This window comes from Saccostrea cucullata, unplaced genomic scaffold (genome assembly GCF_032062105.1).
Source record: "Saccostrea cucullata isolate Sc308-1 unplaced genomic scaffold, CSIRO_AGI_Scuc_v1 ctg93, whole genome shotgun sequence".
NCBI classification, from domain to species: Eukaryota; Metazoa; Mollusca; class Bivalvia; order Ostreida; family Ostreidae; genus Saccostrea; species Saccostrea cuccullata.
This window is the reverse complement of record NW_026935164.1, coordinates 308661-335110: the sequence shown is the minus strand read 5'-3', so window position 1 is coordinate 335110 and position 26450 is coordinate 308661. Positions and strand designations below refer to the sequence as shown.

Here is a 26450-nt window from a genome sequence, read left to right as displayed (position 1 = left end):
TATATTGCAATTCATTGACAAAAAAGTATTGCATTGCAGTGCATTTTTTTCTTCAATACTGGTCTACTCAAATGCTTGGGCTTGGGATTTCTATAATAAAATATGAAATTTAAAGATGTCAGAAATGTTTTCAATCGTCCCAAACAGTAAGATTGCTGTTGTATGGACTTGCATTTCATTCAGGGAAATCAACATTAACATGTATATACACTCAATAATAATTATAAATGGGTCGAGCTAGGTTAAGAAAATGTCCTTTAAACTGTAGTGATATTAAAAATATATCTCAATACAGTAAGTAAAAATATTGCAGTATAATGCAATTCAAAATTCTCATCTTGGATACCCAGCCCTACTTGAAACATTGAAATCCATATGGGGAAGATGTGAATTAAGGGAGGAAATGAAACATGAGGTTAAGGTGGACTCCTGAGGATTCCAGAGATGGGTCATGTTGACATTAGACATATGCTTTAAAACTGACAAAAGCTCTTGTCGAATGATAATTTATAATATGCATGCTATGGTCTAAATGATTTAGTAAGAATATGTAAGAACTGAATATGTAATTATAATTACAAGTTTTTGAAATAATTGGATGATCAGATGCTGGACAGAGTAGTGTTAAAATAACGACATCTATAATTTATTCATTGTCCATGTTACATATTGACAAAAAAAATATCTACCTACTCACGTCTAAAATGATGTGTTACATTACCACAAAAACAAATATTGTGCATTGAAAGATAAGATTTGGCATACCAATTGAATAATGTAATATCTAATTATCTAAGCATCTACATTTTTTTATTGTAAATAAATTTTTTTATAGTTGGTTGGGCATCTACTTCAGAGTGAAATCCTTTTTTATTGCTGAGATTTAGGACCACTCCCTGTAATGTAAAGATTTTTTGTGAAGATAACATTTTGGCAGAATGCTAAGTACATTATGAAGGGATTAATTAGGTTTTTTGAAAGAACAGACTGATTGCTACAGAGTTTTTCAGATTTTCCCAACATTTTTCTTCTTTCTTTGTGTATAATGAATGCTGCTGAAGTTACATAAAAGAAGTTGTTTTTAATGTGAATAAATTAATATGAAACAGCTTGAAAATGAATGTTTTTGTTGTTGTTGGGTTTTCCAAAAGCACAACATAGACACTATCATTCTTTCTAATATACATGTACTTGTGGGTAATATTAATCTCCTTTCGGCAACTCCTTCTGTACCACTGAATAATTTTTTAAGAGATTTCATGGAATCTTTATTGCAATGTGATATTGTGCATCTAGCTAACTATTTTATATTTATAAACTGGACCGATAGTTGTGGTGTTACATGATTAAAAAAACAGGGGACACTGCCGATCTTTTAATAGTATTGGGGGTACCCATCTGCAACTCCTCTAATATACCACTAAATAAAATTTTCATTAATTTTGAATAAAATTTTCAAGTTAAATTGTGCCAATTACCCTCCTGACACAAAATGTATTGCATGAATTTTGATTTGAAAGGATAATTCCATGACTCATAACAGTCTAAAATCACATCAATCCTTGAAGGCAAACTAAATTTTTTACTCTTAAATTATTATTGCTGGAATGAATTATTGGGAAAAAAAAATTATAGTCTACTTTATTGCATACAAAAAAGGGTGCTTGTATAAAATCAAAATGAACTCAAATAAATCTCCATACTTGTAATTTTTAGCAATATACAAATGAAAAACTGGAGTACTTTTATAATACACTGACTTGATTACAGGTTCTGTAGGAGGCTCTGATGGATTCTGGAAGTATTGCTATGAACTATAATGAAGTGGAAGCCAGGCAGAATGTTTTCTTTGAATTTTTAATGCACTGAATAGCACTTAATTACAAGATGATTCCAGGAGTGTGCCTAAGTTCATTACTAGGCATGTAAAAATTGGTCATGACCAGATTTGGAAAGTTCTGGTCATAACGCTGCATATTTACCATGATTAAATTTTATACATATATATATATATATATATATATATATATACAAGGCATGTGTATATTTAGAATTCTTTATTGAAAAAGGATTTAATTTACTATGACAAAAAATTCATACATAATTTAATTTAATTTACATGTTGAAAATGAGAATTGGGTTTCTCTGATGTGTGCATTTTTTTAAAAAAAAAAAAAAAAAAAAAAAGAAAAAAAAAAGACTTTTCAGTTTCTGCTTAATTTGAAAGTATACCAATTACAGTTTTGAAGTTATTTTTCCTCTCTCTTAATTCATTAACTCTGCAATATGTTTTAAATGTGAAGTTAGGTATACACTTTCTTCGATCACTTTATTTTATCTAGAATGATAGTTTTTTCCCCAAGATTCCTTGATATTGTACATAAATATCGAATCAGAAACATGTGTTTGGTTCATCAATAAATTGACTTCAAACATTGTAAAACAACACCCAGTTAATTGTTTACACTGCACTGATAATTAATCCATTGGCAGTTTACACTTAATTTAATGAAGATCCGGAAATCGGATTTTCTACAGGGCTGTTTTCCCAATAAAAAATAATCGGGTTGTGGGTTGAAAAATCGGGTGTGCCTAATAAGTTGTATCAGTACCATGTTTTGACAGCACTGACCATGTTAATGGACAGTGATGGATGTCTGATAAGTACTAACTGTATACTCCATCAGTTACTCCAAAGTTATTGATTAAACAGGTTGATCAGACTCCCACATTGAGTTTTTCACTTATTTCAAACCATCCATTTGCCTAGTTTGTGGTTAATTTTACCTTCTCAGCATGTTAAAAAGGTGAAGATCTAATCTTTCTGTCACTTAGGAATTGTGTACATGTCATTCAAACAGGAAGAACAGTTTTGATGTTTCTATTTTCGCTACTGAATAGTACAGTAACATGGTTTTTGAAAGATTTAAGAAATTATAACAGTTTTAATGCAATAGCTAGAGTTATAAATGAAATTATATAAATTAGTAGACTGTCAGTCAGAAAGAGACTTTGTATGACTGTATCCCCTTTGTATAGTCTGATAGAATCTCTGATTTATCTGTAAAATCAGTTAGAATCAATTCATGTCTCAAAAATAATACATTTCTTCATGGTATGGTAAGGGTGCTGTAAAAAAAAAAGTTCACAACTTATTGATATCTGCTACCTTCCTTCTACACTTTACCATGAACATAAATTAAGAAGAAATGAAATGATCCTGAAAAAAAAGAATGTAATACCAAGATGTTAATTTTGAGCATTGTTTGGATCGAGTCATCTTCCCCAATCAAGAGTTTCTACTCCGCTCCGCTACACATAAACCCTTGACCGAATAGGCTAAGTTTGACGGGGTTTACTGTCACGCCATCTAGTGAGATTACATATTTTGAACTCTCCTGACCTCTGCTATTAGCCAATCGGAGTAAACGAATTCAAAAGCGAATTCGAGTAAATATTGGTAATATAATAAATTCAATATAACTCAACTAAAAAACTGAGACAAACCTTTAACTGGGCTATCTAATGGTAAATACGTTATTCTTGGGACTAAAACTGACGTGTTTTTCTATTTATTACGATGTAGTTTCAGTTTAAATAAAACAATGATTTTGATTGGTTCATGCAAACTTACATGAGGCCATTCAGAGAACGCATTTCTAACCCCGTCAAACTTAGCCTATTCGGTCAAGGGTTTATGTGGAGCGGAGCGGATCAGAAACTCTTGACTTGGGAAGATGGGATCGAGTGTGGATAACAAATTTTTATTCTTTAGAATAAGATTCATTATAATAATAAAAGAAGATACATCCAAACATTTTAATTTTCCACTGAAACAGTAGCATAATAGGTTAATGCCCAAGTACCTCCCCATTCCTAAGAGGTAAAGGAGGAGAGTCCCCGTAGGGTCTGAGGTCTTCTGCTTATAGGGAATAGAGATGTAACAAGGAAAAGCACTGAAATTAGCCATATAATGTTTAAAATGCTAGTAATTTCTGTCTATATATTGATAAATATACAATTTAAATAGTAGGTCAACATAAAGATAGTGTTTTTAAAAATTAAATACTCAGGTCTTCAATGTACACCATACTGAGTTTCATCCAAAATATGGTCAGACTTTTAAGATAAAGAGTGACATCACAAATTGATTTCAGTACTACATGTATATTAGTATAGTTAATTAATGTATAAATATAAAATACATGGTTACTGTCTTGAAATATAAGCGATATTTGGGCGAGGGTAAGAAAATGTGATAGAGGGCAAGGCTTGCCGAGCCCTCTCGCGTTTTCAACCTGAGCACAAATATCGCTTATATTTCAAGACAGTTATCATGTATTTGTTTATTCTGCAACAAAATTTTACATTTGAACATCCAAAACAAACTTTTTTCGACAGATTTAGGCACAACTCTGCAGTTGAAACTATGACGCCACGGCGTAAACATTGCAATATACATGACGTCACAATGCTTTTAGAATGTCGGAATACATGCACGAGGCTTTATTAGGGCAGTGACCAGATAAAGCTTTGGTTTATTAAGTTAACTTTATTAGGTCAATGCAAGGGGTTGTTGCAGGATAAAAAATGAGTACATGGTAAAAACTAGTGATAAATTTGCATTACAGTTTATATGTGAGGTAAAGTAAAAAATACCTGTGTTCTTGTGGATTAGGACAGACATTTATTTAAAAATAGTAAGAGAATCTCATTACCTTTTATTGGGGGGTAGAATGTTGAATTATTAATGCATAGCTCCTATTCTGAGAATGTTATGTTTTGAATATTAATGAGTATATATACTCATAGTACATAGTACCTACCACCCAGAAAAGGGCATTATGACATTGATTCCAATAGAAATCAACAATTCTGACTTGAGAGATTCTATTCCTTGATGAAAGTAGCCAATGGTGGTCAATTAAATGCCAAGAGAAATTGATTTATTACCCTGATCAAAATAATAAATGGATCATTAGATGGCCATATTGAGAATAGGGTGTTAGTATATGTATAATTTGTACATCAATATTTCCCATAAGATTCAATTGGAAACGGAAATCCAGCCAGGATATTTATAGGGATCGAATATTGTACTACCTTTGATAATACAGCCCAATAGATTTCAATACCCTGACATGCAATACAGTACAAACAGACAACGTAGTGCCATCAACACCTCCATACCAAAGAGTTCCATTGACTCTGGTTTAATAGTATTTGTACAGTCAATTTCCATAATTGATTCAATCAAACAAAAAAGAAACAAGTAAAACATATGGAAATAAGAAAATTTAGTGACTGATTGCCTTGGATGGAATACTGTATTTTGAGATTCATTAAGTGGGAATTACGTGTGTCATTTGCTTGGCAGCCAGAAGAGAATTAATTTGACTGGATCACTAGCAATGTCAGTCTCCAAGACAGATATTGCAGAGAAATTGGATTTTTAGGGCTCTTGTCTTTTCATAGACAAAATCGAATCTGAATCTTAGACAGGTAGTGTTATTACATATAGCTGGTTCATCATCACGAACCATTAATGCAGGGTCTCTATGGATACCCATTTTGAAATTGAAATGGACCTGGATTGACCTGTATGTTTCTTGTGTTCTTCTGCCTGTGATTGCATGTCTTTGATACTCAGGAAGTAGGAAATTGATTAGAACAGAATGAAGAAGGTGTCTTACACCGACCTTGATGGTTTGGAAGTCAGTGAAAACTTTAAATGTAAGGTAAATTCTTACCATTACATTTATAAACTCTTTAATTGGAAAACTTATATTATTGGTGGTCTAAACAGATATTTTATTTGATGAATGAATGGATCTGTATCGATGTCATAATTTAAGTGTCATGCACCAATATCTTGCATTCAGATTTTCCTCGTTTCAAGGTTGTGTTGTATTTTTAATGCCCAAAGATCAGAGGCAATATATTATTAATATTTTTTCTGGTAGGAAACAAGACATTTAAATTATTATAATTTCTATTGTACTGTATTATTAATATTTTTTCTGGTAGGATTTATTATTACAATTTCTATTGTAGAAATATTTTAACGAATTTGCATAGCTTAAAGGAAAATCTTGAAATGCTGATTGAAAAAAAATCATTTGCAGTACATGTATTAATCATCAAATGATTATTTTATGCAGTTCAATGAAAATTTTGATGAAGAGGAAAGATACTGTCTTTGATTAGTCATGGATTTGTTTTTATTAGGGATTAATTTATGATAAGAATTCAGCAACATAAGAATTACAAGGTGATTAAGATAATGCTTCAAAATGCTGACTGCTGAGATTTTTCATGATGGCTTCATAAATCATTCATTTTTCATGGTAACATGCATCTTCAGAGGCAAGGCTATAGATATCAATTGATCTGCATATTAAGATAAAGTCAAATTATTGATTAATTGATTAAAGCAGCCAACCTCAGATCTCTTTTCTACTATACAGGTCCTGTGTCAACAAGGTTTATAAATTTTTGCATCTTGTGGGCGCAACTGATATTTGGTTTCTAATCATTAATGAAATACTATTCTTTGCCTTTTTTTCATTCCTTGATTTATGTTAGTTGACTTTTTTTTCATGGAAGATTGTCCAAAAAAAAAAAAAAAGCAAAAAAAAAATACAATTTTGTGCTCAATGCTGTAATTAATAGAAGATCTTTCTTTTTTTTGAAAGAAAGGGAAATCTGCTAAAAATGTGCATTAATATAAAGAATTATTTTTCTTGTGAGGTGAAAGTTTATTACAATCATGTAGATCCTGATGACTTTTTTTCTCAAGAGATTTTTATTTTCACTTTCCTGCTTAGTTGTGATGTTTATACATATACAAATGTACCTACTGATTGACCAAACTTTTCTGTTTTTCAGAAGGACACCCATGGACAAGAACTGTTTGATCAAGTGTGTAATAAACTGAACTTGGTGGAAAAGGATTACTTTGGCCTGAGATACGTAGAAGATAAACAAAGGGTATCTATTACTTTTGGGTACAATTTAGATTTTAATCAATAATAATTGAGCATTGCTTCCTTCCTGAAATAAAGATGCCAATGCATATTGTTGGCAATATATAAGGAAACTGTAAAAGAGAAAATAAAAGGCATAGCTCATCACAACAGTTTTACGTACTTGACATAAATCATCTTTTGTGACACCTTAAGGTTTCTTCCTTGGCCTTTATATGTTTTATTGTTAACCATTGGATGATTATAGTGGTCTATTCTTGAAGGACAGGTCATTTTAATGTCCTATAATTGTCAGTCCATGTAATTGCTGAAAGAACATTGTCAGTAGTTTTAACAATCTCCTTTCTCCAGCTGTTTTTCCTTTTGTGAACTGAATTTTGTTATAAATCAAATATACATGAACCACCCATGGAATGTGCTTACTAGGATAGAAAATAAGAATGCTATTTGCAGAAGTATCAGATTTATAGAGAAGCATGCATTTACATTTGTATTTGTCAATTTTATTTTGGTTCTCGTCAGGTTTCTTATTAATGCAAGAATTTGTGTGATATGTACACAGTAAAATTATTTGTGATGCAACATTGTTAAAAAAAAATGCATCTTGTGACATCTTTTTTTTTTTTTTTTTTTTTTTTTTTTTTTTTTGATTTTGCCACCGTATATATACATGTATAGCAAAGATTGAAGTTTAAAACAGAGATATAGACACTTGAATTCAACTAAAGAACTGCAATATGTCTTACTTAATTGCAAAACACGTCAAGATATTTATAGTGTTTTTTTTTAAAATAACACAAGATCACAAAACAGAAGTTTTTTATTTTTATGAAAATTTGTCAATAATTGACAGTAAGTCTTGTCAAAGAGGAAGAATAGTTCAAAATCCTGTTCAGTTAATCAGCAACTGTTGACATTAAGAGAGAAGAGGATCCAGCTACAACTTTTTTTGATACATTTTTATTGTCATGCACTTTTAAATGTCTCATCTAATACAAAGTCAGCAATTTCTTTTTCTTAATTGTTAATTTTGGAAGTTGATAAAATATTGCTCTAAAGATCACAAATTAGATAACCTTTTATTTTGGTATATATGCCTTTGAAAGCTCAAGATTTAGAGCTTTCTTGGTTTTCTTACTAAAGAGCACCACAAAGGGAGTTAAGTATCACCCTGATTAAAACAAAACTTAAATTTGACAGGTTAAATATGAGGTACTGCAATTAGTTACTTGAAAATACAAGGTAGAATTGCATATAGGGTATTCTTGTAAATAAAGTAGATAAGGTGTAGCTAGAGAGAAGACAGAACAGAACACCAATTATATTACATGTATTACATCTTTTATATAATTTATATATACATGCAGTTTCTCATATTTCAAATTTTATTATTAGATATGCTTGGTTTAGAACACATTATCTTGACCCAAAGAATTATTTCCACAAATTACATAAAACATTTAAATTGACCCCTAAAATATTGTGATTTGATTTCATGTCTAGAATTTGTTTTTGAGTTTAATATTTTAAGTACCATACAATTAAACATTAATTTTAAAACTAGTCACTAATATAATTTCAAACCAATTCCTTACAACTCATTTATTGAATGTTGAAATAATTACAAATAATTGCATGCAACCTATTCGTTTAAATACAAAATTTAAATGATCATGTAATTGAATATAAGAATGTTTCCGTGAACTTTATTTTGTTACTCATAACTGTGCACATCTTCCCGAGACAAAGGTTTCTGATCCACAAATCTCCAGACGAACCCTGGACGAATAGACAGACTTTGATGGAAATTACCTCCATACCGTTTAGTGAGATTACACATTTTGAACTCTATTGCTATTGTCCAGAGTAAGCCAATTATATTGAGAATTGGAAGTTGGTAAACTGAGGTCACCCACATCACTTAGTGGTCAGAGCATCTGCTTTTGAGTGGCAGAGTAAGGAGCTGATCCTTATTGTGGGTTTGAATCCATTGTGGGATGTGGAGACCGGTCTGTCACTCAGATAAGACCATAAAACCATACAAAGTCTCGTGTCTCAGTAAGTGTTGGCACCAAAAAGATCCCTTGATCACTGCTCAAAAGCCCTCAGAGTGCTGAATATGCAGCCCTCCACCAACAAGTGGTGGTGTCCCCATATGAGTGAAAAATTCTAGAGAGATAGAGACATAGTATTAAACAACATACAAACACCATAACTAATTTTACTTCAAAGCTCAGACAGGCCTTTAATTTGCTTTGTTAATGGAAAAGACATTCTTGTTACTACTAAAACTGGTTTTTGCAAATTGCATTTCACACATAGTAGTTCATATATAGTCAAATTTATAAGCTGAGAGTTGCCAATTTGTCTTCACATAAAAATGTTGGCTGTCTTTTTACATCATAGCTATTAGGCCTATAGGACTGACTAGGAGTGCTGGGCTCATTTATTGTTTTCATTTAGACAGGCGATGATAAGTTGATGGAGTAAATGTTTGATTTTTTATCTGATTGGAATATATTCATGGGCTTCTAGGGATCACTTCACATTAATATTACTGATGATGCCATTTTTTCAGCTTTTGATGTTTAATTAAAGGCAAAATTGATTTAATGAAAGCTGGTTTCTTTTCTCAACGTACATGTAAGAAAAATTAAACAGAAGGAAAAAACTGTTTAAAAAAGGAAGTCTGCATCATCAAAAATTTATTTTTAAAAAAATAAAAATATATGTTCACAAATAACTTAATAAAAGTTTTTAATACTTGAATGTTGTTTACTTTTTTAGCATTGGCTGGATCCTTTAAAATCGGTGTACAAACAGCTGAAAGGTGAGGCCTGGGGTGTAGTTGAGTCATAGCAAGTGCTGCAGCTGTGACCAACATTTTCTTTCATCCTCTCTTTATAAGTTGCAATATGTGTGTATATATTAAGGGGAATGTCCTTACGAGTAGATTCTTATTTGGTTTATGTCTCTAACATTTTAGCTCACCTGAGCTGTAAACTGTCCACATTTTCATTTTTTTCCAGAACCAGTCTAGACCAATTTTAACTAGGGCATCCCTAGGTAAAGGGTTCTAAATGAAGAACCATGCCCCCCTATTAAGGGAGATAATCAAGAAAAAACAGAGACATGGTGGGGTTATTTAGGGGAAAGAATCAAAAACCACCGAGCCATAAAAAAGTGCAACCTTTGTGGGAGCATCCTGGGGTAGCATACATTCTAAATTGTTAAATCATGGTCACCTGAAGTATAAAACTGGGCCACAAAAGGGATTATATTGTTACTGAAAAATCTTTAAAACCCTTCTCAAGAGCTGCGAAGCTATATATATGGAACATAGTGAATTTGAAAGCATCTTCTGGTAGTGTAAATTAATTTTTGTTCAAATTAGGATCCATATATATAGGGTCTGGCCATAAAAGATGATCACACTTTTACATTAGAACTCATGTTTATTGGGGAAAAAATCTGTTGCAGAACAACAGAGCCATTAAAGTAACTCAGGTGTTTGTTTTGACGGGACCTCTTGTTATATTCATTTCTATGCATATGTCACATGTAAATCTACTATCAGATTGTTTTAATGATAATAATTTAGTTTGCATAATTTTATTTTAAAAAGTTTGCACATTATAGTTTGTTGATAACACTTCCAGATAAAATGAAAATAATTGGTTTCCATGGTAATTGAATCATGGAATCTCTTATCCTTTCAGGAGTGATTATATGAGGACATCCTGGAATTAGAAGGAAAAGTTTCTGATTTACATATAAAGCATGAATGTTTATGTTCACTCTCTCATTAGGGGAAAAAAATCTGCAAACAAGTTCTAAAACAGAGAAATGATTCATTTCTTTGACATAATATAGAATTTCAGATGTCTAGGAAAGACTAATAATTGTATAGTATTCTTGGTGAGATGTTCTCTCTAAGTGATCAGGTTCTTTGACTGTCTGAGAAAACACATAAATTACCAGTCTCCTCTTTCTGATGTACATGAAGTAAAGAGATTCTTTATGAAGGCTAATAACATACAAGACATGCTGGCTTCTGTTCAGCTATTGGATTTAAAACTCAATTAGTCTCTATGGATTCCTTCGGGTCTTGTAATGACTCTGTTATAGAAGAGATTTCTTCCATAGAATATTAATACTGTATCCAAAACTTCTCCTCTTTGGGTGTCCCATACTTACCCAAATGTTTGTTTACAGTATTTCAAAGCTATTGAAGGAAAATTTTAATGACACAAACATAAGTGTATTGTCCCCAACCAATATATATTTAATATTATTTTGAATACAGTAAAACATTGTTATCTTGAACATTAACATCTCAAATACCATAGATATGTGAAAGTGATTTGGAAGTCCAAAAGGACTTCAAACCATGCACTTATTCTTTCGGCCTGAATCTGTAAAAAATTGTTTGTTTACTGTCTCTCGACCAACTGACTAAAAATGCCCTGAGTCAAAACTTTTTCTAACCTCCAGAAAACAAATATTTCTTAATTTTATAGGCATACATATCATTTATTTTTATATAATAATGTATCTCACATTTATAATTTAATGTTGAATAAAAATAGAAATAAAAAAACAGGAAAATTGATGCTTCTATGTATAGATTCTGTTGTAAGGGGAAAAAAAAAACATTTCAATATTCCAAAATACTAAATATATGTCTGGAAAATTTTTATGCCTCATGGCAAGTACAGCATGTGCCATTTTAAAATTTTTTTTTGCTTATTTAAAATCAATCTAGTTTTTCCCCCTCAAAATGGGCATTTTTGTAAAATGTAGCATTGGCACAACAAAGGGGATTTTATTTTTGAATATATAGAAACAAAATTTTCTGCAACTATGAAGGATCCATTAGCTTGATTGTTGACTTTTATTTGTTACAGGTGTAAATCCATGTGTTTTGTGTTTTCGAGTGAAGTTTTACCCTTCAGATCCTTCCAAGTTACATGAAGAAATAACCAGGTATAGCATGATATAGATTACAATAAGTACAGAGTAACTCAAACAAATTGTTGAAAGATAAGCTTACATAATGTTAAAAAAATGTTGAACATGATGTTAAAAAAAAAATGGGAAATGATGATTTACTGTAGATACATGTATCATAAATATATTGTGATAGTATAGTAGGTAGCAGGCAGATTCAATCACAGTGGTATTTGGAAAGCTTAATTGGTAGATTACTTGAGCATTAACACAAGAGCAGGGTTTGGCTTTGAATCGTGATCTGGTCCTTCAAAAGATACGTAATATTCCAATTACATATTGCGTCATTTATTTTCACTTTAATGTGGCATGTATTAATGAATATCTCATATAGGAAGAGGTAAACATATTTTGATATGATTAAAGGATATATGAGTTATATAAGTTAATAAGTTATATAAAGAAATAATTACCAAGAATCTGCTTGACCTAGATATTGTGAAAGCAGAGGAATTGAAAATAAAAACTCAGAAAGAGAAAATTGAGAAAAATGTTCCTTTGACCAAATAGGGATTCATGACAACATATCGTAGAGGTGAAAATGAAACTCAGGTAGTAATCAGGGAAATTTCTACATTATAGGTAAACATCACTATCATCTGAATCATTAACCTTTTTTATCGGAAACCCTTATTCCTTGAAGAACAGCTTTATGTAATACATGCTTTATAAACAGATGAAAGTGATTGTTTTACTAGATAATATAAAATTTTTATAACATTGTTGTTTATGTATTCAGCAGAAATTGATGTAAGGCTTTTTGAATGTGCTTTTTTAAATATGAAATAATATATATGCAATTTACTTGATATTAAAAGAAAATGTTTTCCACAAAGCATAGATTTGATTTAGAGCTTTCTGAAATGTGCTTTTTTATGAAAATAAACAGACACAATTAACTTGATATAGAAGAAACTCCCAAAAAGGTGCAAAGTAGAATACATGGCTAGATGTAAATTACAAGTAAGTCATTACCACTTACATTGCAAAGCAGGAATAATGGTAGTAATGAAACAGAGCCATATTATGTTATGATAATTTTGATTTGTCTTTTGTAGATACTACTTGTTCCTACAACTGAGACGTGACCTACACCATGGCCGCCTGCTCTGTTCACAGGCTGATGCTCTCATTCTGGCAGCCTACATTATCCAATGTAAGTTAAATCTAGGTCTAAGTTTGAATGACATTATAAGAAAGAGTGATCTAGAAACAAAAGAGAAAGGGTGACTCTTGTGACTTATTCTTCTACTAAATGGTCCAGGAGCAGAAGAATATTGCAATTATTTTTAGTCACTTTGTTGACAGATATCCTACATATTTTTATTATACCCCCCGCTTGAAAAGCGGGAGGGTATATAGTGATCGGGATTTCCGTCCGTCCGTCCGTCTGTCCGTCCGTCTGTACGTCCGTCCGTCCGTCCGTCCGTCCGTCCGTCCGTCCGTCTGTTACGCTTTTTCTCTTATCCGCAACTCCTCTTATACTACTGAGTGAAATTTAATGAAACTTTCACAGAATCTTGATTACATATTGCCATTGTGCACCTCCTATTTTACTATTTTATTCGACACGTATTTTAGGTTTCCCAGAGCAAAACATGGACATTGCCATTTTTTGTTTACCTATGACGTCACATAATAGAAGCTTCTGGATAACACTTCATAGGACGAGTTATTCCTCTTTACACATTACCGTAAAACAATATAAAGCAACACATCGACATTATGGGAGGCGGGGGGTATCATTTAGTGAGCTCATTGCTCACAGTACCTCTAGTTTTCTTTTAACTTTTCTCACAAATTACAAATTTCGTATTTGGTATCTTTTTGTAGTGTTAGGTTCAAATTAAAATCCCTGGGTTAGGATGGGGTGGTGAAAATCTTTTTCTAAACAAATTAAAATCCCTGGGTTAGGATGGGGTGGTGAAAATCTTTTTCTAAACAAAAGCAGAACCATGTTTAGTGACTTCATGTTTTTTTTTTTATAACAGAATCCTCCTGGAATGTAGATTCAATCAAAGGGTTACAATATGTTCTCAAAGTACATGTATTACACTTTTTAGCCCACAACCAGTGAAATTGGGGGGGGGGGGACTAAAGGTTTCTATCTGTCTGCTTGTCTGTCTGTTTGTCTGTCCCACTTGTTTTCTGCACTTTGTTCTAAATTCTTGCAGACATTGAGCTTGTTTTCTGCTAAGAAATATACTGGTATATGTACAAAATTTTTAAGGTGGAAAAAAATTAATTTAACTAAAATTCTGACAAAATGTTTATTCTTTTAAATTTGATGTGCCCTTTTTAGCTCACCTGAGCCGAAGGCTCAAGTGAGCTTTTCTGATCACATTTTGTCCGGCGTCCGTCTGTCCGTCCGTCTGTCTGTCTAGCTGTCTGTCTGTCCGTAAACTTTTCACATTTTCGACTTCTTCTCAAGAACCGCTAGGCCAATTTCAACCAAACTTGCCACAAAGCATCCTTGGGTAAAGGGGATTCAAGTTTGTTCAAATGAAGGGCCATGCCCTTTTCCAAGGGGAGATAATTATGAATTAGAGAAAAATTAATGACATTTTTAAAAAATCTTCTTCTCAAGAACCACTGGGCCAGGAAAGATGGAACTCATGTGGAATCATCCTCAGGTAGTGTATATTCAAGTTTGTTCAAATCATGACCCCCGGGGCTAGGGTGGGGCCAAAATGGCCGGCCCAAGTTTTACATAGGAATAGATAGGAAAAATCTTTAAAAATCTTCTTCTCAAGAACCACTGGGCCAGGAAAGATGAAACTCATGTGAAATCATCCTCAGGTAGTGTCGATTCAAATTTGTTCAAATCATGACCCCCGGGGCTAGGGTGGGGCCAAAATGGCCGAAAGTTTTACATAGGAATATATAGGAAAAATCTTTAAAAATCTTCTTCTCAAGAACCACTGGGCCAGGAAAGATGAAACTCATGTGGAATCATCCTCAGGTAGTGTAGATTCAAATTTGTTCAAATCATGACCCCCGGGGCTAGGGTGGGGCCAAAATGGCCGAGCAAAGTTTAACAGAGGAATAGAAAGGAAACATATCTTTAAAATCTTCTTCTCAAGAACCACTGGGCCAGGAAAGATGAAACTCATGTGGAATCATCCTCAGGTAGTGTAGATTCAAGTTTGTTCAAATCATGACCCCCGGGGCTAGGGTGGGGCCAAAATGGCCGACCCAAGTTTTACATAGGAATATATAGGAAAAATCTTTAAAAATCTTTTTCTCAAGATCCACTGGGCCAGGAAAGATGAAACTCATGTGGAATCATCCTCAGGTAGTCTAGATTCAAGTTTGTTCAAATCATGACCCCCGGGGCTAGGGTGGGGCCAAAATGGCCGACCCAAGTTTTACATAGGAATATATAGGAAAAATCTTTAAAAATCTTTTTCTCAAGAACCACTGAGCCAGGAAAAATGAAACTCATGTGGAATCATCCTCAGATAGTTTAGATTCAAGTTTGTTCAAATCATGACCCCCGGGGCTAGGGTGGGGCCAAAATGGCCGACCCAAGTTTTACATACGATATATATTGGAAAAATCTTTAAAAATCTTTTTCTCAAGAACCACTGGGCCAGGAAAGATGAAACTCATGTGGAATCATCCTCAGGTAGTGTAGATTCAAATTTGTTCAAATCATGACCCCGGGGCTAGGATGTGGCCAAAATGGCCGACCCAAGTTTTACATAGGGAGTTATAGGGAAACCTTTTAAAATCATCTTTGCAAGTAATTCAAAGCTATGATTAGTGATATTAATATGGAATCATCTTCAGGTAGTGTAGATTCTAGTTTGTTCAAATCATGAACCCCTGGGGGGTTACAAACTTTCAGTTCTGATCTGATATGTGCTTTTTCCTAGCCAATGTGCTCAGGTGAGCGCTGTGGCCCCTGGGCCTCTTGTAATTGAACTTTGTGTTTGCTAGCTGAGGTGGGGGATTACCACCCAGAGGATCACCCCCCAGGCTACGTGTCTGAGTTCAAGATGCTACCAAAACAGAATGCCAAAATGGAGGAAGAAATCATGGAAATTCACAAGACCCTAGCGTAAGCAGCAGAAAATCTTACATTCGGTGAAGGAAAAGCATAAGACAAGTCTTTATTCATAATTTAAATATAAAACAACTTACTGTTTATAAAAGATTGAAATAAAAATGATGTAAAATTATGAAGGAATAGAGCGTAAAAGGAAGGATACACGCCTTCTTTGAGACAAGATTTTTCTCAATCCTAAAATTCATAGATTAAAAAAAATGGATTTTGGAATACACAATACACTAAAACACACTTATAACAAAGAATCAGGGACAGGCAATTTTGCTTCATTATTAGCGTAATTCAATTATCCGTTAATTTTACAATATATTTTAATGTCATGTATAAAATGAAAATCACTTCCTTGTTAAGTGTGTTTGCTATGTGTTTTACTGTATCTGGATACGGCAAGTTTCACTTTATCAAAAAAAATCTCCTCAAAGAAATATTAATATGAATCAAATGTATGAAAGATGAGACGTTACTTGCAGAAATTTTAAATTGAAAAGAATAAATATGTGAACTTAAAAATTGAGAAATAATAATGACACAGAGTGGTGACTTGTTCTTTCCTTGTACACCACACTTTCTTTTCCTCAACAAATAGTTTCACTTTTTATTCTTAACACATACCATACCTGAGGATACAAATCTGAATTTGTTGCTGGGAAGAAAGAGAGAGACACATAAGTGTATATTGAATATGATATTTTTTTGTAGAGGACAGGTACCAGCAGAAGCGGAGGCCAATTTCCTGAAGAAGGCAGCCACCCTAGACACGTACGGGGTGGATCCACATCAGGTCAAGGTAAGAATTGTCTGGAGAGGTATGGGGTGGATCCACATCAGATCAAGGTAAGAATTGTCTGGACACGTATGGGGTGGATCCACATCAGATCAAGGTAAGAATTGTCTGGACAGGTACGGGGTGGATCCACATCAGATCAAGGTAAGAATTGTCTGGACACGTATGGGGTGGATCCACATCAGATCAAGTTAAGAATAGTCTGGACAGGTACGGAGTAGATCCACATCAGATCAAGGTAAGAATTGTCTGGACACGTATGGGGTGGATCCACATCAGATCAAGGTAAGAATTGTCTGGACAGGTACGGGGTGGATCCACATCAAGTCATAGTAAGAATAGTCTGGACAGGTACAGGGTGGATCCACATCAGGTCAAGGTAAGAATTGTCTGGACAGGTATTGGGTGGATCAAGGTAAACATGAGAATTGTCTGGACAGGTATGGGTTGGATCCACATCAGGTCAAGGTAAGAATTGTCTGGACAGGTATGGGGTGGATCCAGGTCAGAGTAAGAATTGTCTGGACTGGTATGGGGTGAATCCAGGTCAATGTAAGAATTGTCTGGACTGGTATGGGGTGAATCCAGGTCAAGGTAAGAATTGTCTGGACTGGTATGGGGTGAATCCAGGTCAGGTCAAGGTAAGAATTGTCTGGACACTTATGGGGTGGATCCACATCAAGTTAAGGTAAGAATTGTCTGGACTGGTATGGGGTGGATCCACATCAAGTTAAAGTAAGAATTGTCATCAGGTTTACTCTATCTCAGGAAACTGAGGGAAAGCCTTATTGAAGTTAAAAATGATCAAAGGGTTATTTAAACATTAGTAAATTTCTCAATATTTAGATAAGTGTAACATACTCAGGTGACGGTAAGGACCTGGACAACAAAATGGGCATTATCTGTGAAAACTGTAGCAAATCTTTTTTATTGTATTTAATATTCCTGAAGAAATATTCTTACAGTAAAACTTGGTTCTAACCAAGTTACTGGGATCTATGAAATTACTTTGATATATCCGTAATTGGTTATATCCGTTTAAGAATTCATTAAATTTATAAATCTGGGAATCCAAGATAACTCATATCTGTGCATTCAACTGCCACAAAATGCACACTACAGTAAAACTCGTTTAGTACGAACACAGATATAGCGAATTCATGGATATTGAGAAGTTTTTCTGGGTCCCTGGCAAAATTCTTAACAAATCTTTGTAAAATTTTACGGTTATAACGAACTCGGATATAACAAATTTACGGATATAGCGAACTGATTTTGAGTCACGTTGAGGTTAAAGAGAACAAATTCAAGAAAAAGTTTACACATCGATGAATTCTTCAATAGTGTAGATTCTAAATTGTTCTTGACTGTCGTAAAAACAATTTTAAAACATATAGGCCTACTTCTAGTCCGTTTTAGCTAAATTATGATTACAAGAAACTTGAAATAAAAAATGGATGAATGAAATATATAGGAAAAATTTTTGAAACAGCACTGACAGACGGCTGAAACTCATGTGGAAGCATTTATGTCACTGTTGTTCATCACGAGTGTGAATTTTAAAAAAATCGCATATATAGCTGTCATTTTCTCAAAAACCACTCCATATCAGCTGATGTTGGTATCGTTGTGATTCTAAATTGTTCAAATCATGAAACGTACCCACAATGATCAATATTTTACTTATATAGCCTTTTCAGCATCAAATTCATATGTTTACATCCTACAGATCCAATATTGTCCCTAAATCTTTGGGGCCACGAACCAGAGCAAATATATAGGAAAAATCTTTGAAAATCTTCTTTCGCTATGACGTTGTCGATCTCTAATGTCAACATGGCCATGGTCAAGGACGAATTATTCTGGAGAATACGCGTATTTAGGATATGACTTAAACAACATTCAATGAGTTTTTATAAGTTTATTTATTGATTGTTTTGACAATTTAAGTTGGATTTTATCGATATTCATCTTGTATAATTTTCTTATGCAGCATATAACAAATTTACGGATATAAAATAACGGATTGTATGGCGGCCTCAATATAATAAAATTTAATTTTAATAATTTAAAAAAAAAAATCGTAATTGGAATTATTTTAGCATTTGTATATACATGTACCATTCAATTCATTAAAAAAAACCTTAGTTATCGAAGATATGTTTTGTAATATTTGCTTCCCTAACATATTTGGTAGTAATACTTGACAAACTTTACATAAAAGTGCTATAATGGTTAAACGCACTATAACGAATTATGGATATAACGTTTATAGTGAATTAAATTCACAGGTCCCAAGGACTTCGCTATAACCGAGTTTTACTGTACTAACAGACAAATATTTCCATTTCTAATTTTTTTCCCCTGTGATAACTCTTTGAAAGTTAGCGTTGATTTCCTGAATCCTATAGTAAATTAGGCAGGTCGATAGGTCAGGAGCTAAAGAGGCCTAATACACACGAAAATCTTGTGCGCATCTGTCTCTGTGTCTGGCACTAAGGAGACCAAATATGCATGTGAATCTCGTGCGGCTGCCTTTGTGTTTGACGTCAGTGGGCGAGGAATTTGGCATGGGAGTCCTCGTGTAAATTAAATATATGTCTACATTTTTAAACTCTAAATCTACAATTTTATTTTACAATGAAATGGAAATATAAGGAATCACTGTCTAGTTAGTATAGTATGCCAGGGACATCAACAATCGTTGATGCCCTGGCATGCTATACTAACTAGACAGTGATTCCTTAATAATCCAAATTTTGCCAGTCTGTTTTTTTGTACAAATATGAAAAAGATAATATAATTGACCCCTTTAATATAAAGAAAAAAAAACTTTTTTGACCAGTATTGACAATGTCAAAGCAATGACATGTAAAATTGCCACCCTGACAGTATATAAATAACTATCCTGTTTCACCTATTGCATTCTTTTTATTCCTGACTTAATAAACCTTTGTGTTTTGTAGGATCAGAAGGGTGTTTCTCTGTATCTTGGTGTCACACATCAAGGCATTATGACCTTTCATGGAAGTCGCCGGACACAGCTGTACAAATGGTAAAAAATACTGCTTTTTCAAATTTTGGATTACTTTTCCCAAGTACAAGTAATTTTTCGCAAAGTTTTTAAAAATTGTCCATTAATCTTTATGTTCAAAGGAAATTTTATGAATGACTGATGACTAAGCCTGCAAGCAACCTTGGTTTAAGCATTAACTCTAGAATCGAGTAATAAGGAGCTGATCCTTATGTCGTGGGTTTGAATCCCATTGTGGGAAGTATGATTGGTCCTTCTTAGGTGCTGGTACAAAAAAGATTTCTCAAAACTCAATGGTCAAGTGCTGAATATACACTGAAGGTCTAAAATTTGCAGCCATCCACTGGCAAGTGGTGGTGCATGTCTCAGTATGAGTGAAATGTCTTGAAAGGGAAATAAAAAGCAAACAAACGTCTTGAAAATGATATGTTAATTTATAAGGAAACTTATTATTTAGATTATAAATTTTCAGGAGCCAAATTAAGAAGATGCCTACATATGAAGGAAAGACATTCATTTTACATGTCAGTGTTGCAGAGGTGGGTACTCAGTTAGAAAACTAGGCAAACTATTCTCTTAATAATAACAGAAACTTATTGTCACTTATCATAATATTTTAATCACTCTGCATTTCATCATTAATACTTCAGATTATATTGCATGATATTTTATTTTATATTTTTTGCATTTTAGGATGAAGACCAAACAAATAATAAAAAGGTAAGCTACTGAGTCTAACACACCAAAACTCACTTTGTTTAGATTGGCTAGGTATTTTACAATACTTGTACTAACTCAGTCCACACAAGAATTAAATTAAAAAAAAAGAACAGGAGATGTAAGAAGTAAACCACAATTAATAATTAAAAAGTTTAGGTGATTGGTTCAAAATTGTCAAAAATTTCTGTCAACCAAGAAGCCCAACAGATTTAAAAAGAATTACGAGAAGATTTAAAAAGTCCAAAAAAATCTTTTAAAAGTTCTAAAAAGTAAAAAGACTACTAGTGTGCTTTTCCAGCAAACACTGTATTTTATGCATAGGGGGTATTCATGATCAGCGTCGTGGCTGACTTTACTTCCCCTTTCTACCATGAATGCTTGTATGTCCTTTGACCTATGAACTCCAACACGACACCACCTTCCAATCATGGTATATCTATGATAGTAGTATTTATGGACTCAGTCCTCATCTCTGCAACACTTGAGTTCATTCTATCCCTGTGCCCTTTTACTTATATATTCCCCAATGTATTACTCTTGGTCAAAAAAGCTGAAAATAAACTGCATTTCTGTATTTTATTAACTTAGTAAATATGATTTAATTGGCGTTTCCTATCAATTTTAAGAATTCACAAAATTATAGGTCATTGTACCAGCATCAGAATTCCTTTGTTCTAACAAGAAAACAATAGTTGACTGTTCATGAAATTAAAGTATCTTTTTTCCAAATTTTATAAAAACACTTATTTGGTACACCTTAAATATTCATCATAGCTTAAAGTTATATATCATTTACTGTCTCTAATAAGCTTACTTTTATTAACTAAAATGATTTATATAATACGAAATAAATGTATATACCATGTGTAAAATGTTCAAATAAAATCCATTCAACACCCTTTAAGTTTACATGTTTATGATAACAAAAGTTCGCCCAATTTCTCCTCACTGCAAATTACAGTGAACACTGTCTAAACCTACTCGTATGCAATCCATCACACTGTGTATTCTGACATTAAACTACATTATCATTTTATTATTTTCCATTGTTCTTACACTGTGTAATCCAACATCCTGTCTATTCCAATATAAAATCTGTTTCCCAGGACATTTCGTGTTAGACATGTTTCACTGTAGTGACTGTACAATTAAAAATGTCAATCAATTTCATCTCATACAGTTTGTTCTAATATTGGAAATATATTAAAATTCTGTTTAATTCCAGAAATGATGAATTTATTATATTTTAGCATAACCTTTCATTTATATGTACGGGACCCATTGAAGTAATAACTTTGATTCACTTTGATTAAACAGAGAAGTGTATTTTTATGGTGCATGTGGTTATTATTTTGTATTGGGAATGAATAGGTCAAAAATATTATACCTTATCTGCCAGTATTTATAGTGTAAACAATTTTGCTGTTTATAACTGGTTGCCTGGCATTTCAGTACAGATGTATAGTAAAATGTGCACCTTTATTCTTTAGTATCTACATAGACGTGAACAATGCTGCAGTATTTTATAGTTAAAATGCATTATATATATAGTTTGGACCAGGGAAGTGCATGGTTTCAGTGTTTTTCTATAAAAGTGGGATGTTTTTTCTTATTCTTATTAAAGATTATTTGTTTATATTTATTACTTTAAAAAAAATTAAGAAAATTATATACTACTGTGGGTCGATCATAAAAGATTTGAAAATAATTCCTCCATATTGTTTTGTTTTATGGTTAAAAAAATATTAAATCATAATGACTTACTATATACATGTAGCTTCATCTGTTCTTATTTTAAAAAGACCTCTGCATCAAGATGTGGCCAATAAAGTAATCACAGAACATGTCCCTCTCATGTCCATCAGCATTTAAAATTTGTACTAGACAAGGGTCAGTTGTCATAAATAGGCTTAACTTATTTTTGTATAGTTTAAAGGGGCATGGGCAAGCATTACTCATTTGTTTATAATTCATTGTACAAATATTTCAGTTTAATGATTGAAACTTACATGATAATTAATTTTTAATATTCAATCACTGTGGTAATTTTCACAACTGTTTAAAGCTGCATGGGCATGAGCCACAGGGAGCTCTGTTATTATTAATGTTAACATTTTGCTACTAAGGCTTGAATTGCACACATCACTAAACATAAAATGACAATACTGTGCTTTTATAGTTTATTGTTCCAAAATGCTTTGGCAACAAGTGACACATGGACTTCTACAAAACTTTTGTAGATAAAAATAAACTTCAAAACTGTTTCCATGACTGAAAATGAAAGATATATACTAGGTACTTGTATAATGTAATATTGTACATGTATAGGTGATGTGAACAGTAGGTAGTGCATTCCCCAAAGAAATCTTTCATTTTGGTAAGGTAGATCACATTGACTCAGAGTTTAGTTTACATAACGTAGGTACCCAGGTAGCCTATATCTAGAATAGACTGTGACATATCAATAAAGTCAATGCTCAGGAAAAATTATAATGTGAAAATGATACATAATGTAGGTTATGTACTAAATATAGTGATCCTTAATCACTGAACCCAATGTAAGAAAAAAAACACAGGATATCACAAGTTAATTATTTCTGTTCACAGTGTATGGACAATTATACAAGGTGACTAATACGTGTATATCATTATATGTAGATATATATAAACATGGTGATTTATAGCATGATTCTTCTTTCGATAATTAATCTTTTTAACACATTGCTGCAGTAAGGCATCTGTTTCACTCTCTCACTAGAAAATTTACACGTCTTAATGACTGTTAATATTCACACTCTGATAAAAGGGTAAAACAGACGTCAGAGATGGTATACATATACATGTACTAGGGTTCAGTATATAGAAATAAGTTTGTCATTGGCAGTTTACATGCAAATTAACAAATTTAAAATTCAAACACTAGTGCTTCCAGATGTTAATATTTTTTGTTTAATATTTAAAAAAAAAAGAAACATTTTTTACTGTTATTCATCAACTGCTATTGTAAATCAGAGCCTTGTTATAAATTTCATACATAAAATTATCATAAGCTATTTCAAGATGACATTTTGGTAGTTTATTTTTGTATGTCTTTATTTACTTAATAGAAGCAGAAACCAATAGGTTACAAATGTGATACCCTGGCTGCTTGCAAATATCTCTGGAAGTGTGCTGTAGAGCAGCAGTTGTTCTTCACGTAAGTTAAATAGTACTGGTATACGTCATGTTCACGTCATGTGTCGTCATAACTCTGCATATCAAACAAACACTTCTCTAAATGTTTTATGGTTATGCGTACAGTACTTTTGTATAAAATAACAATATGAATTATTTGGTACCAAAATAAAGGTTTTTCAAATTTTTTTCCCAGACTGCTTTCATTTGTGTAATTTTTGTGTACTTTTATTTAATATGTCATTAATTAATGAATTACAATATTGGAACATGATCAGTCTGGTTGGTTTTGGTATATGGAAGTTAGTCTCCCTAAATTGCTTTAAATGCACAAAGTAAACAATACAGTACATTGTTAAGGTGATACTTTGTTTATCTGTAAACTGTACAGTTAGATTATATATAAAGAAAACCATTGGCAATTCTTACAGGTTACAGAACTCAGCCCATCCACCCAAGCTACGATCAGGACACAGTTTGTTCTCCAGGGGCTCAAAGTTTAGATTCAGGTTCATATCAGTGTATCTATAATCTCTACATCAGTGATAAACTTGGCATAAAGTAACATGTATGAACCGATATTGAATCAGTCGATACAAATTGAAACTGATTTTTTCCATCTGTTTTTTTTTTCAGTGGAAGATGTCAAAATGAGGCTTTTGCTGCCAGTGAGGAGATCAAGAGAAATGAACCCAATTTTAACAGGTCAGCTCAAATACTATATAGTACTGAAAACAAAGAGTGCATAACGTACATTGTGCTTTTATAAAAAAAAAAAAGGGGGGGGGATGAATGATATTTGAATCTTTTTTTTATAATTTAAAAAAAAGAAAGGGGTGGGATGAATTAAGCACAATTATATATTAAGAAGGTTAGTTTGCATACTTTAATATATGTGAGAATTGTTTAAATTTTTAGAACCTCTTCCTTGCCAAACTATGGTAGAAAACCAGACAGCAAGTATTCTCCAAACAAACATAAATCTATGACACTTGAGATTCCAATTAAGGAGGGTAAGTGGAGAGATGTCACAAGACATTTTCCTAGAATCCCCCCTTATCTGGGATTATATCCTCTTGCGTTAATATCTCCTTTGTTAATTTCTGATATGTTATTTTTTGTGCTATTCATGGTAATTTTTCCCTTTTATTATTTGTTTCCAGTTTGTTGTAATTATTGCTTGTTGCATGATAAGTGTATATGAACTATGGTAAAATCTGGTAAAATGCTAGGATTATTATTTTTTTTACACACCAGTTGCCTTCCAATGGTTGTTATGTAAAAAAAAATAAAAAATGTTCAGAATTCCACATACTCCTCTGAGCTTTAACAGTATAATTAGCCAGTAAGGAGAGAACCGAGAAAATTTTTGCCAAAAAAAAAACTATATTAATAAAAAGACATGTTATAAGCCAACATCAAATAATTCTACATTTTGTCAAAGGCATGATTTGAATTTGGTGAAAATGGTAGAATTTTAAGCATTAATTTTAGACTGTTAACATGTAAGTTTAACAGCAAAGATATCAAATACAACTCTTGGAAGGCATAATGAAACCTTCCCTTCACTAGCCTGGCTTCTTTGCATTTGTTTAATAAGTCAATTTATATTTTTCTTTTATGCATATAGCATATAAACCAAGTAAGTAATGCAGTGTTGTGAGTAGGTTCACTATGTTTGCATGTTATTTGTAGATAAAAGAAAATACAGGGTTAACAAGGGGTTACGCAGGGGTAAGTGCTCAGGCCAATATTATTCTCTGAGTATTTGTATGATTATACTAATGATGACCAAGCATGTTTGAGATTTTGTGTATTAGAGCAAAAACTGTTTTTGCAATTTCCTTAAACTTAAAATATACTTACAAAATGTTGTTTAGAATTCGAGTAATTCTCTTTCACAAGTTTTATGTTTTCATAATTTCCATTGACTCTTAAAGTATTATGAATTCATTATCATCTAAATATTTTATTTCATAAATGTACCGGTACTAAGATTTCAAAAACAAAGATATACAAATGTACTATAAATAATTTGTGTAAACAAGCATTTCATCCTAGTTCAAAGACGATCTTTGCGCAATGTCTGTTAATTAATTAGATTATCTTCAATTGCCATTGGTCACTATTAAACTATAAATTTGAAATTGACAGTCATTTACAATTACTCAGAGATCAGAAAAAAATTGGAAAATGTTATCTTAATAAAATTTTACAGTTAACAAATAGATGAATATATACACAGAGTTACTTTGTATACTTGCATAAAAGTTAAATTTTGGGGAGTCAAATATTGCTTTAAAATTGTATTTACATTCCTTTTCTATTTTGTTCATAAAATTTAGGGAGAGCTACAGCACTTCAAACACTAATGACACGAACACTTAGATAAGGGTTACAGTGCATTGAACACCATACAAACCCAACATTACAAACAAAAATTCACACACTTTCAGCAGTTTTACTGATAGTAAAAGTAGCTGTTGCTGTGGCTTTTCACATAATGTAACTTATCTGAAGAAAAGTACAGGGATTTGAAAATATAAATCACTTCACACCAAAGAGAATTAAAAATGTAAACATAAGCATTGAATCATTGACATATAATTATTGTCAATAAAATATGTTCAAAACAAATAAAAAAAAAAGTGTACCTACCTATGTATATTT

General features: G+C 32.5%; 1 protein-coding gene across 5 annotated transcripts in view; it reads left to right on the top strand.

Moving 5' to 3' along the window:
• The window catches only part of LOC134242053 (FERM domain-containing protein 5-like), a 34052-nt gene that overhangs the window by 2920 nt on the left and 4682 nt on the right, over nucleotides 1-26450 (top strand). The window contains exons 2-16 of one of the 5 annotated variants that reach the window (XM_062724069.1): nucleotides 6889-6990; nucleotides 9774-9816; nucleotides 11894-11972; nucleotides 13055-13152; nucleotides 15939-16059; nucleotides 16768-16855; nucleotides 19819-19907; nucleotides 20359-20425; nucleotides 20580-20606; nucleotides 21857-21892; nucleotides 23714-23802; nucleotides 24212-24289; nucleotides 24417-24485; nucleotides 24699-24793; nucleotides 25476-25514. In XM_062724069.1, the coding sequence (XP_062580053.1) occupies nucleotides 6889-6990; nucleotides 9774-9816; nucleotides 11894-11972; nucleotides 13055-13152; nucleotides 15939-16059; nucleotides 16768-16855; nucleotides 19819-19907; nucleotides 20359-20425; nucleotides 20580-20606; nucleotides 21857-21892; nucleotides 23714-23802; nucleotides 24212-24289; nucleotides 24417-24485; nucleotides 24699-24793; nucleotides 25476-25514 (1120 nt within the window). Of the gene's footprint in view, nucleotides 1-6888; nucleotides 6991-9773; nucleotides 9817-11893; nucleotides 11973-13054; nucleotides 13153-15938; nucleotides 16060-16767; nucleotides 16856-19818; nucleotides 19908-20358; nucleotides 20426-20579; nucleotides 20607-21856; nucleotides 21893-23713; nucleotides 23803-24211; nucleotides 24290-24416; nucleotides 24486-24698; nucleotides 24808-25475; nucleotides 25515-26450 lie in introns of all 5 variants that reach the window. The other 4 variants (XM_062724071.1, XM_062724072.1, XM_062724070.1 and 1 more) reach the window with 4 other exon arrangements.